Here is a 13,982-nt window from a genome sequence, read left to right as displayed (position 1 = left end):
GGTACCCATGTACATGTCGAAATACTTCCCAAAGGTCAGTGAATTCCACCACCACAACACCAGAGGGAGTTCCACAAATCATGTTCAACCCAGATTCGGCTCAAACAAGGGACTAAACACGTTTCGCAATTATGCCAGAACAATGTGGAACGCCCTACCCACAGCCGTAAAATAATGTGAATCCCTACCCAGCTTCAAAACCGCCCTCAAAGAGCACCTACAGGAGGCTGCAATTCGAAACTGGCTGCCGTAAATGTCCAACCCCCCCCCCCTGTATGTTGTGTATGTCATAAATGTCATGATGAATTGAAGATGGGGGAACCTGATGTAAACAAGACCAAAGTCTTTCTCTGGTCTGCATCCTCTTAACAATTGTGTGTATTGAGCCGTACTGTATTGTGTACCCATTCTGCAATCTGTTAATAACATTTTCAATCAATCAACATAGTACATACAGTAACATAGGCTACCACTAGGTGGCAGTGAGATCCTTCACACCACCTGTGAAGTTTTGGGTCATTGCATATCGCGCTGTCTGTCCCTGTTGTGTTGCCGTACCCACTCTATCTGCCGACGGTAGGTGGTTCTTTGAAATATAGCTCCCTTATTTCACTATTTTCTGCTAAATGTAACTCATTTAAGTTTGTAATACATAATGTTTAACGTTCAATTTATTACATGGTTTCATGACATTTGTGCTAATTTGACCACTAGTACTAGTTTTATAGGTACGTTAAATAGTTCTTCGATTAGCTTAGCAATGGCGTTCATATCAGTGGGAGCGTCGTCTTTCTTTGATTCGCTTCTCGTTGCTTTCTTCATTGTCGTTCTTTCAGTCAATATAGTTAGTAGGAAACCTAAGGTGATGTATACATAAAGGTTTAACCGAGTTGAGAGTATAAAAAGAGGGTCGCAATGATTGCTACGGCCATTTCATGCTTTCCATTCACTCGCTGCTCGTAGTTATTATTAATAATATTATGGTGAAAAAACGAATGAATTGTTTAATTTTGTACATGTAGGTATGCAAGATGTGCAGTGACCAGAAGACTCCAACGGTGTTGTTTTATGTGTCTTCTGCAGGTATGTGGCTCCATGCACTGTACACTGTACATTGGAATACTGACAAAGCCATACTTGGTCATTTACTGTACAACTAACTGGGTTAGGACATTTGTAGGGGCCAGTTTCGAATTGCAGTCTCCCGTAGGTTTTTGAAAGTGGGTAGTGATTCACATTCCTTTACAGCTTTGGGTAGGGCGTTCCACATTGATGTGGCATAATTGCGAAACGTGTTTAGTCCCTTGTTTGAGATATGGGTAGTGCAATAGAGCCAGAAACCATACCCAAGAGTTTCCCATCTAATAATAATAATAATTCATCTTATTTATATAGCACTTCTTTCTCAATGACTCAAGTCGCTGATCCTAATCCTGATGGTTTTTCAACATTTACACTACTAAGAAATGCTTCTACTTTATTCACATGCACAGTTTGAAAGTCAAACTCACAATATTTATTTCTCATTAGTTGGTCATTAATCAATTGTTTTGAAACATTGTTATCTGATGATGTTGTCTCACTTTATGTTGTCTCACTTTTTAGTTTCTCTATCTTCCCAACAAAAAAATCATTAAAGTAGTTTGCAATATCTAGATGTTTAGTAATGAAGGCACTGCCTGACTCTATAAAGGAGGGTGTTGTCCCCTGATCTGCCCATTAGCTCATTTAATGTTTTACAGTTTCTTTCCATGTTTAATTTCATTTATCCTATTTTGATAAAACATACTTTTCTTTTTCATTTATTTATAAAATCAATGTTATTGAGGCATTACAAAAGAACAGAGCAGTTCTGTATCTCTCTGCTGAGGGTATGCATGATGTGCAGTGACCAGAAGACTACAAATATGTTGTTTTATGTGTCTTCTGCAGCTGAGGGACAATACATGTCAAAAAGCTGTTCAGAGTCACTCTTCTGTCTCTGACTGAATGAGAACCGTTACATAAAGTAATTACTAATATAGCAGTCTATCCTCTAATGTAAAGTCATCTACTAGTAAACTAGCAGTCTTACCTCTATGTAAAGTCATCTACTAGTAAACTAGCAGTCTTACCTCTATGTAAAGTCATCTACTAGTAAACTAGCAGTCTTACCTCTATGTAAAGTCATCTACTAGTAAACTAGCAGTCTTACCTCTATGTAAAGTCATCTACTAGTAAACTAGCAGTCTTACCTCTATGTAAAGTAATCTCCTAGTAAACTAGCAGTCTTACCTCTATGTAAAGTCATCTACTAGTAAACTAGCAGTCTTACCTCTATGTAAAGTAATCTACTAGTAAACCAGCAGTCTTACCTCTATGTAAAGTCATCTACTAGTAAACTAGCAGTCTTACCTCTATGTAAAGTCATCTACTAGTAAACTAGCAGTCTTACCTCTATGTAAAGTCATCTACTAGTAAACCAGCAGTCTTACCTCTATGTAAAGCAGGGGTGGGCTATTATTTTTCCCAGGGGGCCGAATGAGCAACTGAAAATATGTTGGAGGGCCGGGCCAAAATTCCAAACTCAATTATGCATAATATACATTTTATTTCTATATAAAAAGCAGTAAATGGCATTGTTTTGACCCCTGGTAAGATTGTATGTTATTATTTGGCAATTAAAAGACGAGGTTAGCTTTCAAAAATATCATTTATTCAAATAGAATTTATTTCCAAAATGATAAACAAAATGTGAAACATTAATAACAAAGGGCATTTTGAGTTTCATATACTATTGAAACAAGGATTTTATTAGCCTTCTAAAGACATCACATCATCTTATAGCAAAAATAAACAAGACATGTCACTGAACTGTGTAAAGAAAAGTGTCCCAGTTTGTAGCCTTTTTTACTTTACATGCCTATATTAAACATTTAATGTTTTCAGAACTGTGCAAAAAAAAGAAAAAAAATATCAAGTGTCCCATTTCACTTGTTATATTTCCACATTTTAGTGTTCTTCAGTTCTTTTTTTTCATTCAGTGTGAGAAATCCAGTCTCTGTTGAGCTTTAACAAGTCCATCAAAGTCAGGTTGCATGCTGCCAGATGTTCATCAGTGAGAGAGGATCTGTACCTGGACTTGGTAAACGTCATGACTGAGTGTCTGTTCACATATGTAGGTGGATCCAAAGAGAACCAACATCTTCTGAGCATGTCTCCTCATGTTTGGAAAGTTCTCCTCCTTGAGAGCAGAGTAGGACTCTAGCAGTGATGCTGACTTAGGCCCCGTTTAGACGGAAACGCTAGCAGGTGAATCCGCAAAAATATTTTTTCAGATGTGCCTTTAGTTTATACGGAAACAGCGTTTTTACGGGGTGAAACCGTAAAAAAGTGAGACCACCTTCCAGGGTGGAATTCCTAGAAACGGTAAACCTTTGCGCTCTCGTCTAAACTGTCAAACCGCATAAAACGATGACGAAAGGGTCGTCAAGGCTCTCGTCGCGCCTACTGCTTACATCACAGGCATGCGCCAGTAGCCTAGAAGCGTAAACAAAGCATGTCTGATTCTATCCATGGCGATCACCTGAAGGCTACATTGGCAGTACTTTTAAATACACAAGAATCTGTCCCGCGGCTATCACAACTATTATGACTGGACCCACTGTCTGTGAGTGACTCTGCTTTGGTCCAATCACATTCCCCACCCACACTCTGCGAATCAGAGGCAGAGTAGGGCGGGTCTTCACAGCACGTCATGTGACATATGCGCCAATCGTGTGACAGCAGGGCTCCGTTGTCTCGAGTTGTTACAGCCTCGTCTGCACGGAGAATTCCACCCCAAAACGCTTGTCTAAACGCAAAATTAAAAGTGAAACCGCAAGACGACTTTTGCGGTTTCTGTTCAGACTTCCATCCCAAACCGCTCGTCTAAACGTAGCCTTAAAGTGCTCTTTCAGTAGTGAATCAGACTGCAGGTCAACGAGTTCAAGCTGAACAACTATCAACACTGCAGGTAAAGGGAGAGGAAACCAGCTGCATTTCATCCTCAATTTTTTTGAAATCTTAAACGCCTTGAAAATTCATCATGCAGTGCTCCCAACATGGATGAGTACCTGTGCCGGTGATCAGCTGATGGTTTGACTTCTTTCAGGGTTTTCATGTGTTTGAGATTGTTGCTGCCTAGTTGCCTTGAAATTAATTGCAACTTTGTCATGAAGGCTTTCACATGGCTATGCATTTCATGAGCAAAAATGCCCTTGCCCTGCAGTTGTGTGTTTAGTACGGATGGGTACCATTCACATTTTAACCGATACGGTACCGGTACCTGTGAATCGATACCGGTACCCAACGGTACCTTTTTTCTGTACTTTAGTCTCTAAAAATGTAATCTACCTACCTCAGTTGTGAAAAAAAAAATCCAAACTTCAAATAACCACACTTTCGACCGTTTTCGGCTTGCCCCGACTGCTTTGTTGTTGAATCAAGTCAAATCCTAGGTAAATGTATATTGTGCGTGTGAACGTTGACATGAAAAGAAAAAAGTAAAAAAAAAATTAAATTTTTTTGTATTTTTTTTTATTATCATGTAATCTTTCGCGGGCCGGTCAGAATCATCCAGCGGGCCGCATTCGGCCCGCGGGCCGTACAATGCCCAGGTCTGATGTAAAGTCATCTACTAGTAAACTAGCAGTCTTACCTCTATGTAAAGTCATCTACTAGTAAACTAGCAGTCTTACCTCTATGTAAAGTCATCTACTAGTAAACCAGCAGTCTTACCTCTATGTAAAGTCATCTACTAGTAAACTAGCAGTCTTACCTCTATGTAGAGCTGTCACGGAAGCCTGTTTTTAGGATTCGAACTTCGGCAGGGTTTTTCGAACAGACGTTCGAAGCATCGTTTTTTAATTAATTAATTTAATCATTATAGATCCTATGGGGGGCGACATTGCATAGTCTTATCGGTGGGGGGGAGGTTGTTTTTCCAGTGGTGGGTGTGTGGGGGGTATTGTCTCCCAGAACAACATCGTTGTGATTTCAGAAAATGAATGAATGTGGATGAGAGCCTCGACATTAAGTGGTTGTAGCTACGGCTGTCGGGGTGCGGGAGACATGATCCAATAGATATTTATACGTCTGAGTCTCCTGAACACTGTGCAACCAATCCCAAGTCGATTGGCACTTTCTCTGCCGAGCTATAGTCGCCTTTTCGCACCTACTCCCGAACTACGCATGAGCAGATTGGCCACGGAGTCTAGGTCGTCAATCTGCACATGCGTAGTTCGGGAGTAGGTGCGAAAAAGTTACTATAGCTCGGTAAGACTAGAGGTAAGACTGCTAGTTTACTAGTAGATGACTTTACATAGACGTAAGACTGCTAGTTTACTAGTAGATGACTTTACATAGACGTAAGACTGCTAGTTTACTAGTAGATGACTTTACATAGAGGTAAGACTGCTAGTTTACTAGTACAGAGGTTCCCAAAGTCGGGGTCGCGACCCACAGGAGGGTTGCAAGCCGCCGCGGGGTGGGGGGGGGTGGGGGTGTCGCCAGATGACTAAAAAAAAAAAATTGCAGTCAGGCCACTGAACTTAGAAGCAGGCCAGGACAGTGTTTCTAGTTGCAGCAGCGCAATAGTTAGATAACGTGGGGAACAACCAGGAGATCACTGCAACTCACACAAGTTGGAGAACTATCTCTCTCTCTTTCTCTTGCTCTCACACACACACACAAAAGGAGCCGCATGTGATTGGTGGAGGCGGGACCCTTACAAAAAACTGTTGTTGCTAATCATTGACACATGCTAGCCTGTAATAATCCCCCCCAGAAAAATCTACTTTGCATTTGATATATTGCAAATATATGCCATCACACACACTGGCATTTAAAGGGTTAGAATTATAAAATTAATATGTGGTGTTATGATCAGGGCTGAAGTTGAATAAAAGATTGTATTATTTTCAATCTGACATTACAAAAAAACTGAAAATCCATCAAAATCAGTGTTGTTGCTAATCATACATACCGGTATGCTAGCCTGTTTTTTAACTATAATTTGTGATGCCATCACAAACACTGGCATTTAAAGGGTACAAATAAAAAAATGCCTGCACCAGAATGCAGGAAATGAAGTCTTTGTAACAAGAAATGTCCTGGTGGGGGACCCCAGACCCCCTGCTTAAAAAGTGGCCTGACTGGGGCTATATTTTGCACTATATTTCCTGGCCTGAATGATTTCCCCAGTCCGGCCCTGGTTAAAAGCCTCCAATGCTTATTAGTGTGTGCGTTTGAACGTGTGCTCTCTGACCCCATTATTTTTGGGTCGCGGCCTGAAAAGTTTGGGAACCCCTGTACTAGTAGATGACTTTACATAGACGTAAGACTGCTAGTTTACTAGTAGATTACTTTACATAGAGTTAAGACTGCTAGTTTACTAGTAGATTACTTTACATAGAGGTTAGGGGTGGGAATCACCAGAGGCCTTACGATACGATACTATCACGATACTTGAGTCACGATACAATAGTATTGCGATACTAAATATATTGCGATATGCTGAGTATTGCGATATTAATATTGTGATATATTGCGATTTATTACCTTTTTTCAACTGCAAAGTAAAACTTTGTCAACATGTTTTATCTAATAAAATAAAGTTGAATCTGTTCATCTCACTTCAATAATTTTTATTGCAGAACATGGTATTTTCTCAAGCAGACAGATGTAAACACTCTAATCTGTGTTGCATGTACCTGACAAACTGAACTGTTTGTATTACAGTCATATTCCAACTTAACTGAATGCACATGTGTGTGTGTGGACTACTGTACTATGACAGGTATTGAAATGAACAATGCAACTTCCCTTTTTCCTTTTTATAAATAAATAATTAAATATCGATACTTGGCGTCCCTGTATCGATACAGTATCGCCACGCAAAGTATCGCGATACTACTATGTATCGATATTTTCCCCCACCACTAATAGAGGTAGGGCTGAGCCCGAACGTTCGGACCTTCGTATGTTACGTTAACATTTTAATCTTAATTAATGGGTTCGAACCTCTGCATTTAATTTTTTTTTTTTATTATTATTATTATTTTTTTTTTTATATTACACGAAAAATATATATCAGAATGTGATATATATATCAGAATATCACAGTACTATGTTGTGTTTAGAGAATCATTTAAAAGTCACGAAAGTCAATCAGCGTCTTCAAATATGATGCCTAAAGGCCGGGCGATTAATTTAGCGCCCCAAGCAGAGTCGGTGTGTTAGGGAGTCGGGACTGACATTATGACGACAATGATGAACGCAATGAATGAAATGAAAATTAATGCAGCATCAAATGTTGAAATGTATAAAAAGAAAACCGCTATATAAACGTACAAAAATAAAGTTCTGATGTTTTTAAGATAGCAGGAGCGGTCTGCCAACACAATGTTGTTTCAACAAATGGATTACCATCCAAATGTTATTGAAGACTCCTGTGACCAGTTTGATTGATTGATTGAAAACTTTAATTAACAGATTGCAGAATGGGTACAGTACAGCTCAATACACACAATTGTTAAGGGGATGCAGACCAGAGAGAGACTTTCGTCTCGTTTACATCAGGGTCCCCCATTTTCAATTCATGACATTTATGACATACACAATATACAGATATAAAAATCTAATCTAATCATCTAATCTAATCATGACATTTATGACATACAGATATACAGTACTGTTACATTTGTGACAGATATACAGTACTGTTACATTTGTGACATACAAGATATGCAAATATACAGTACTGTTAAACAGATCCCAACAGTAAATATATACATACGAGGGGGAGGGAACTGTACATTAGGAGGGGGTGGGTGGGACATTTACAGGGCCAGTTTCGAATGGCAGCCTCCCGTAAGTGCTATTTGAGAGCAGTTTTGAAAGTGGGTAGGGATTCATATTTTTTTATGGCTGTGGGTAGTAGAGTTGTTCCGATACCAGTATCGGAAATGCCTCCGATAGTGCCTAAAATGCTGGCATCGGTATCAGCGAGTACGCCGAAAGGCTAGTCTCCGATCCCATATGACGTAATTTATCGACAACATGTGCGGTATCCTCCTACGTACTGAGTGAGCATTATAAAACAAACGTGTTTTTAATCGACGTGAATTAAAGTGTCAATGCTGTTTGTCATTTTAACAGCAGATACTTTCTTAAATGTCATCGTCCCGACAGAGCAGTGTTGACAGGGAGCTCTGATGGGTTCGGTTGCTGGTGTTATTAGCATAAGCGTTACCTTGGCTAAAGTTGGGACTATTCATAATCCAGCAATAATGGCCGCAGACCTGCAAGCAAAGTACAGCAAGTTGGCAAAGGAGTATTCCAAGGTAAATAACTTTTTCACCAGTAACGTTATATTGTCTTGTTTCCATCTAACGTTAGCTCATGCTAACCTAGCTCACGCTAACGTCGTCACTGATCTAAGTTACCTCTCGCACACAATTAATGACATGTTGCAGACAGCCATACCGGTGACAATGTTTAGCTTTTAGTGCCAAATGATAAGAGTCTGAGGCGGAGTCTCAAAAGAGAATGTTGAATATTTATTGTGCAAAAATCACAACAGAGCCTCTACTACTAGCTAACTGAAGTCACCGGAGCCTTCTGGAGTGCAACAACATATAACGTCCGTGCGGAATCAATGTCCCAACAACCTTTCCGTGGGTGAACTCATTGAGCATCCAATTAATGATACTAATACTAATCTATATAATCACCTGTTGTTGAATAAATACCATTACTTTAGTTATTACTAAAAAACAGTATATATAAAACAGTAGCTGTAAACATTTCTATTTTTAAATAACGTTTGATAATTTATATAATTTTTTAATATAATTAATATATAATAATATATAATAATTAATGTATGCACTGGTATCGGATTGGTATCGGCCGATACCCAAAGCTTAGGTATTGGAATCGGATCGGGAAGGAAAAAATGGTATCGGAACATCTCTAGTGGGTAGGGCGTTCCACATTGATGTGGCATAATTGCAAAACGTGTTTAGTCCCTTGTTTGAGCCGAATCTGGGTTGGACATGATTTGTGGAACTCCCTCTGGTGTTGTGGTATTCACTGACCTTTGGGAAGTATTTCGACATGTACATGGGTACCTTAGTGGTGTAGTGTATCTTGTAGAGCAGACCCATTGCAAGTTGCTGTACCGTTTGTCATTTTGTCGTAGTACTCTTGAATGAGTGCTTCTGTTAGTCTTCAGGGTATTTTTATTTACCAGAGAGGAGATCCGGGTTAAGTAAGTAAGTAGGTACTACATACGTCTAACTTTACAAACCATTTTCTGACCGCAATATGCGCAATTGTTCTACGTAACATATTTTTGTTACAACACAATGTGTTTGGCTTTGCTTTTAAACATGTATTTTTGCACATGTACGTATCTGCATTACACACGCACGTTACATATGGCCGTTACATTTTACATTTGGCCGGTAAATTAGAATCTTATCGGCCACGTTGGCCGGCCAAAAAAATTGCTAACGGAAACCCTGGCTGAGAGGAGGGTGGAGGTTGCCGTATCTGGGGAGAGAGCAGAGAAGGTGTTACTATACGATGGTGTGTGTTTACTTTTACCATGCCATTGGCTGGTTAAGATTACCGGTATATTCTGAGAGATGGCATGGCGTCTGTACTATCCATTTAACCTCTTAGCAAGCACCCCCAAAATTGGCCATTTTAGCTTTAGTTTTTGAGGACTGCATACCTTTTTTGCAAACCAAAACAACATACTTTATACTTATAGCACATGCATGAGCCTGGTCTCTTTTGAAAGATGACATTCTGAAGTCACTTTTAGTGCCAACGTAATAGAGTAACATAGGTCTGAACTTGAGTTGTAGAAAAACTTGTTACTCAAGTTTTTCTGTAGTAGTTAGTAGTCCAGAGGTAGTATTTCCCCAGAAGATGGTATGGCTTACAAATCCAGACGGAGCCATAGCCTGAAGGCTTATGTAGTACATATCCAAATTTCATAAAGATCCATTCAGAAATGAGTGATTAGGTGTGATTTTGGTAAACTGTGTACAAAGAAAAACTCAGTTCTCATAGACTTCAATTCATTTGGCTTCCTGTTAAAGAATTTAGTTTTTCACCTAGATCCCTGATTCATACATCCCCACATGGGGTATCATTGGAAGCCACACTCATTGGCTACAACGATCCACAAGCATCTTCGAGATCGGATCTAGATTGACGGAACTACTGCAGCCTGAGTCGGGAGTGGTATTTTGCACAATACCGTGTACTTTGCACAAGCCTCAAATACCGGCATGTAACTCGAGAACCGCTCAATGGATTTTGTCACCTGAAAGGGCTATCCACAGGCAACAAATGGGGCTTTAATTCAATATATATATTGTATTACAAAATATGCACACCCGAGCCACTAGGGGTCGCTAAATTGTCGGTGGGCAAATCGTCCTAAAAAGGTCCCTGATATGGGCTGTGATGGGCTGATTTCAGTTTCAGTTCAGTCAGTATGTTCTTCCTGTGCCCCAGGACAGTTCAGTCAGTATGTTCTTCCTGTGCCCCAGGACAGTTCAGTCAGTATGTCAGTACATACTGAGGAAGAACATACTGACTGAACTGTCCTGGGGCACAGGAAGAACATACTGACTGAACTGTCCTGGGGCACAGGAATTCTTGTGAATTATTAAAATGGGTGGCTTTCCAATGGTGACAGAAATGACTACTATTCATGTTATTATTCTGCCTCCCTCCAGACCCCCCACAGCTCTATGTCTGTGAAGAGGAGGTTCCCCCTGAACAGCATGAGAGGAGCCCCAGTCTGGGTCAGGAGCAGACAGAGCTCCTACAGATTAAAGAGGAACAGGAGGAACTCTGGACCAGTCAGGAGGGAGAGCAGCTTCAAGGTCTGGAGGAGGCTGATATCATCAAGTTCACTTTCAACCCTGTCCCTGTGAAGAGTGAACATGATGAAGAGAAACCTCAGTCCTCATGGTTTAACCAAACCCAGGAGCCAGAGCTCCTAGAGATTAAAGAGGAACAGGAGGAACTCTGGACCAGTCAGGAGGGAGAGCAGCTTCAAGGTCTGGAGGAGGCTGATATCAAGTTCACTTTCAACCCTGTCCCTGTGAAGAGTGAACATGATGAAGAAAAACCTCAGTCCTCATGGTTTAACCAAACCCAGACTGAGGAAAACAGAGAGACAGAGCCTCTAGCCAGCACCTCAACAGAACAGATGAAAACAGAACCTGATGGAGAGGACTGTGGATTATCAGAACCAGTCAGTAACTTGGATCCAGCTGGTGATTTAGAACCAACTACAGGTGACCAGCTCCTCTCTTCAGACTGTTCTGGAACTGATACTGATGACAGTGATGATTGGCTGGAGACTAGTGAACCTCATCCCGGTTTAAACTCACCGACATCAAAGAAGACACAGAAAAACAAAGGACAGAGTTTGTCTAACAGCAACCAGTTCAAGAGCTCTGTGGTTTCATCCCATGAGGTGAAATTATCAAACCAAATACCATGTGAGACCTGGAGCTGTAAAGTGTGTGGGACATGTTTTCCTAATAGGACAGCTTTACTGCACCATTTTACAGCCCATTCTAGTGACTGTGGTTTGTGTGGAAACCATTTAGAACCCACAGAGAGCTTGAAACTTCATCTTCAAACTCACAGGACATGTACTGCTTGTGGCAAGACATTTACTGCCATTACACGCTTGGAAGAACATATGAGAAGCCATACTGGGGAAAAGCCCTATAGTTGCACACTGTGTCCTAAAAGATTTAGTAGAAAATATTCCCTAAAAGTACATATCGCAAGCCATACTGGGGAAAAGCCCTATTGTTGCACACTGTGTCCTAAAATATTTGGTGCAAAACGTGACTTAAAAGTACATATTGGAAGCCATACTGGGGAAAAGCCCTATTGTTGCACACTGTGTCCTAAAAGATTTGGTGCAAAACGTGACTTAAAAGTACATATTGGAAGCCATACTGGGGAAAAGCCCTATTGTTGCACACTGTGTCCTAAAAGATTTGGTTCAAAACGTGACTTAAAAGTACATATTGGATGCCATACTGGGGAAAAGCCCTATTGTTGCACACTGTGTCCTAAAAGATTTGGTGCAAAACTTTACTTAAAAGTACATATCGCAAGCCATACTGGGGAAAAGCCCTATTGTTGCACACTGTGTCCTAAAAGATTTGGTGCAAAACGTGACTTAAACGTACATATTGGAAGCCATACTGGGGAAAAGCCCTATAGTTGCACACTGTGTCCTAAAAGATTTAGTAGAAAAAGTTACTTAAAAGTACATATCGCAAGCCATACTGGGGAAAAGCCCTAGCACACTGTGTCCTAAAAGATTTAGTAGAAAAAGTGACTTAAAAGTACATATCGCAAGCCATACTGGGGAAAAAACATTTAGTTGTGAAGTTTGTGGGAAAGGATTTAATCGGAAGTCAAATATAAAGAGACACATGAGGATTCACACCAGAGAAGAAACAAACTCACGTCCGTCCCTCATCTAGTTCACGTTCAACCCCGTCCCTGTTAAGAGTGAACATGATGATGACGATGATGAAGAGAAACCTCAGTCCTCATGGTTTAACCAAACCCAGACTGAGGAAAACAGAGAGACAGAGCCTCTAGCCAGCACCTCAACAGAACAGATGAAAACAGAACCTGATGGAGAGGAATGGATTATCAGAAGCAGCCAGTGACTTGTTTTTATTTCATTTATTTGTGACGGCCCCCACTCTGCCTGCTTAGTTATTGGTGAGTCTGCTGCCCCTCCTGGAGCAAGGTAGAGTGGGGGCTCGTCAGCCCAATTAGACTCAACTGGTCAGTGAGAGCTGCCTGTATACATGTGTCCCTGTTTGACCTTCTCTCTCGGCTTCTCGATCTCCTCTGAACAGGTTATCCACCACCCATTGAACTATACTATTCCTACTTACACCCACACCGCACCACACTTCACTTTTCACTCTTCCACACACTGCATTCATCACTGATTCTTATACATATTCATTGTTTATATAAATGATTGGTTGTGTTATATAGGTTTAAATAAATTATATTGTTAAATTGCTTTCACGTGTGGACTCCCTATTTGTCACAATTGACCCGTTTGTGACATATTTGTACTTTATTTAACCAGGTTTGTCTCATTGAAGTTAGAAACCTCTTTTACAAGAGACCTGGCCAAGAAGACTGCAATTAAGACTATTACAAATCACAATTTCATAAAATTCACAGTATACATTTTAAAGAAAAAAGAAAAGGGGGACCACATCAGAGTTGTACATTGAAGGCAGGCAAGATTAATTTAGTGTGACCTGTTACGCAACATAGCATTTACAGACTTGTTCCTCTTCCTCCATGATTTTTATCCTAGCTTTAAAACATGGTAGTGATATAAGCTCCTCCATATCCATGTTTCTTTGAAGCTCATTCCAGGCCTTAGGGGCAGAAAACGGGAAGGCTTTTTCTCCGTACAGAGTCCTAGAGGAGGGTTCGGTCAGCAGTACCTTGTCTTGTGAGCGTAACTGGTAAGTGCCGTTTTCCTGCAGAGTGATGAAAGAACACAGATGGTGATTTAGAACCAACTACAGATGACCAGGGCCCTATTCCCCGTACCTGGTTCAACTAAGTCGATCAAGAGTCCCATTATCCAGATTCAATTAACCCGATGTTTGAAGCCGGGATTTTCCTGTTCCTCGAAGGTGGATTCAGTCTCGTTAACTCGAACCAGACTTGATACTCGGGATCAGTGCGCGCGCCCGCCTCAGCTGAGAAGACAGCAAGTGTCGAGAGCAGAAATCCTGATCCTGAATATACATATTAATATATCAATACCACTATCAAATATACATACACTATTCATTTTATATATTATATTATATATATAATTATATTTATATTTATAAATATACATTACACTTTATCAAACC

At 40.4% G+C, this 13,982-nt stretch overlaps 1 protein-coding gene across 1 annotated transcript; it reads left to right on the top strand.

The window, feature by feature from the left end:
- Window positions 1–562: 562 nt before the first annotated feature.
- Window positions 563–13,119, top strand: LOC311232018 (uncharacterized protein). Its single transcript, XM_084318681.1, has 3 exons — window positions 563–576; window positions 1,023–1,083; window positions 10,779–13,119. Exons 2-3 carry the CDS (start codon window positions 1,032–1,034, stop codon window positions 12,374–12,376), a joined length of 1,650 nt encoding a protein of 549 aa, XP_084174807.1. The 5' UTR covers window positions 563–576; window positions 1,023–1,031; the 3' UTR covers window positions 12,377–13,119.
- The last annotated feature ends 863 nt before the right edge of the window (window positions 13,120–13,982 follow it).

Source organism: Notolepis coatsorum, assembly GCF_963971535.1.
Source record: "Notolepis coatsorum genome assembly, chromosome: 7".
Lineage (NCBI taxonomy): Eukaryota > Metazoa > Chordata > Actinopteri > Aulopiformes > Paralepididae > Notolepis > Notolepis coatsorum.
The sequence above is the reverse complement of the archived record's forward strand: the minus strand, read 5'-3'. Positions and strand labels throughout refer to the sequence as shown.